The following is a 2,698-nucleotide window of genomic DNA, read 5'->3' as shown; positions in this document are numbered from 1 at the left end:
AAAAAAAAAAAAAAAGGAGAGCCCTTAGGGGAGTGGCTGTTTTATATTTATTATCATTGTTTTATTTCTAAGTTGAAATAGGAGAGTGGTACCAAAGAGACAAACATGTTTTAAGCAAAACGTCACCTAAGAAATATTTTATTGATGACAATCTGGAAAAATCATTTTTACAAAACAAAAGGCAAAGGAAGTAAACAACTCTATGCGGAAACAGGCCTAACAGTAATGAAAATATATTCAGACATATGTAATATGCATTTCTATTTTAAATACATATGAGTACATGGCTGATCTAAGTAAGAAAACCTGCAAGTTGAGGACAGAGTACCAATGTATAGATCTACGGCATCTATGTTATGATCAAAACTTCTTCAAAAATGTTCCTTGTGAATATTAAGATACCACTGATGTTCAACTTACAAAACATATACTGTAGGTTTATTATCTGCAAGGTTAAACAGGTTGAGCAATGGGAGGAGAGACAAATAATGAGGCCTGGCCTCTGTCCTAAAGAGTTTCCCAGAGAGCACAGGAGACAGACACCCGCACACCAACAGAAGTCAAAATGGAAAGTGGAGAATTCTGCTAGAAATCTAAAAGACAGAAATGAGAAGAAAAGAAGATACCAGAAAGAGAGATTATTAAAATTGTTAATCTGCTAAACAATTTAGGGGATTAAAATAAACCTTACTCCAGAAATAGGATTATAATTTTGGAAAAGAACAATTTTCCCCAAAATGAGTAGGCTCATTCCAGCTTGGCTCCTTCCATAATTACCAATTAAGTGATTTTCTCTTAAATAACTTACTGGGTTATCTTCTTCACACTCTTTCCACTCCTGATAAAGGTCTCTCATATCCAACAGCCTGTTGTCCAGTTTTTCCAAAGACCAAATCTGCTTCCCTTTTCCTTTTCTTCTCACCTGGATTGCAGGCTCACTAAGAAGAGAGCCTCGCTGCAGAGAGAGTAAGAATGATCGTGAGAAACACACAGGCAGCGGGGGAAGTCAAAGCTGAAAATTCCACCCCCATCAGTCAAATGTCATTACACCAAAACTTAAATGGCAATCACCCTTTAATCTGTGGATTACAAAGTTTCCCAAAAGTCTTACAAGCTTATAACGTAATACCTTCATACCCAAGTACAATCAAAATGTATTTATAAACTTGAGTTTAAGTATAAACTTACATTAAAAAAAATTTTGGGGGCGTTGCTAGGCCTGGTGGTTCACGCCTATAATCCCAGCACTTTGGGAGGCCAAGGCAAGTGGATAACTTGAGGTCAGGAGTTCAAGACCAGCCTGGCCAACATGGTGAAACCCCTCTCTACTAAAAATACCAAAATTAGCCAGGTGTGGTGACATGTGCCTCTAATGCCAGCTACTTGGGAGGCTGAGGCACAAGAATAGCTTGAACCCAGGAGGCAGAGGCTGCAGTGAGCTGAAGTCTCGCCACTGCACTCCAGCCTAGATGAGAGTGAGGCTCTCAAAAATAAATACATATGTATGTGTGTGTGTGTGTGTGTGTGTGTGTGTATGTGTGTAAAGAGATAGCATCTCACTCTGTCACCCAGGCTGGAGTGCAGTGGCACATCATAGCTCACTGCAGCCTCGAACTCCTGGGCTCCAGCGATACTCCTGCCTCAGCCTCCCAAGTAGTTAGGACCACGGGTGCATGCCAATAAACCCAGCTAATTTTGTTTGTTTTGCACAGAGACAGGGTCTTGCTATATGGCCAAGGCTGGTCTGGAATTCCTGGCCTCAAGTGATCCTCCTGCCTCAGCCTCCCAAAGCAAAGGGATTATAGGCATGAGCCACCACATTTAAATTTTGACTGTAGTTGGAAATGATTTTAAGTTTAAAACCCAAAAGACCACATTTAACAGCAAGTTGAAATGAAAGCGTTTTATTCAGGCCACCATATGACCACAATGCATCAATGGGGAGAGAGGGAAAGTTTGCTACGGTGTATGGGGAAGAAACGTCCCTTTACCTCTCAGAGGGTGAATTATTTTGTTTTATTGTAATGGATGGCATCTTCATGGGGTATAAAACATGAAACACTTAAAAGAGTAAACTGAAAAGTCCCATGTGGAAACAATAAATGATACCAGTTTCCAAATATGCAGTTTGGGTTTCTTATTAAGATCATACAGAACTAGATGGAGGCAGTGCTCATACCACATTGTTACTGTGCCAAATGCCACTGAGTTGTTCACTTCAAAATAGTAACGTTTGGCTGGGTGTGGTCCCAGCCCTATGGGAAGCCAAGGCGGGCAGATCACAAGGTCAGGAGTTTGAGACCAGCCCGGCCAACATGGTGAAACCCCATCTCTACTAAAAATATAAAAATGAGCCAGGCATGGTGGTGGGTGACTGTAATCCCAGCTCCAGAGGCTGAGGTAGGAGAATCGCTTGAATCCAAGAGGAGGAGGTTGCAGTGAGCTGAGATCGCGCCATTGCACTCCAGCCTGGGCAACAGAGTGAGACTCCATCTCAAAAAAAATAATAATAATAAAATAAAATAGTAGTGTTCTGTTATGCAAATATCACCCCCCTCCAAAAAAGAAGTACGCTCTGAAGTTTTTCCAGCTTATAAGAGCAATGTGGATTTTTTCAGAGCAGAAGAACTTGAGCAATGTGTTTTTAATGTAGAAAAAAATTTAGAACTTTTAAAAACCACAAAGTTAAAAAAAAAAA

At 40.5% G+C, this 2,698-nt stretch overlaps 1 protein-coding gene across 1 annotated transcript in view; it reads right to left on the bottom strand.

The window, feature by feature from the left end:
- KIF13B (kinesin family member 13B) overlaps window positions 1-2,698 on the bottom strand; it is a 131,210-nt gene that overhangs the window by 79,071 nt on the left and 49,441 nt on the right. Inside the window, exon 16 of the mRNA XM_017884560.1 lies at window positions 809-955. Within this exon, the coding sequence (XP_017740049.1) occupies window positions 809-955 (147 nt within the window). The remainder of the gene's footprint in view (window positions 1-808; window positions 956-2,698) is intronic.

The sequence above is a fragment of the Rhinopithecus bieti genome, unplaced genomic scaffold (genome assembly GCF_001698545.2).
Source record: "Rhinopithecus bieti isolate Rb0 unplaced genomic scaffold, ASM169854v2 scaffold_315, whole genome shotgun sequence".
NCBI classification, from domain to species: domain Eukaryota; kingdom Metazoa; phylum Chordata; class Mammalia; order Primates; family Cercopithecidae; genus Rhinopithecus; species Rhinopithecus bieti.
Note: the sequence above shows the minus strand (reverse complement) of the source record. Positions and strands in the feature narration are given on the sequence as shown.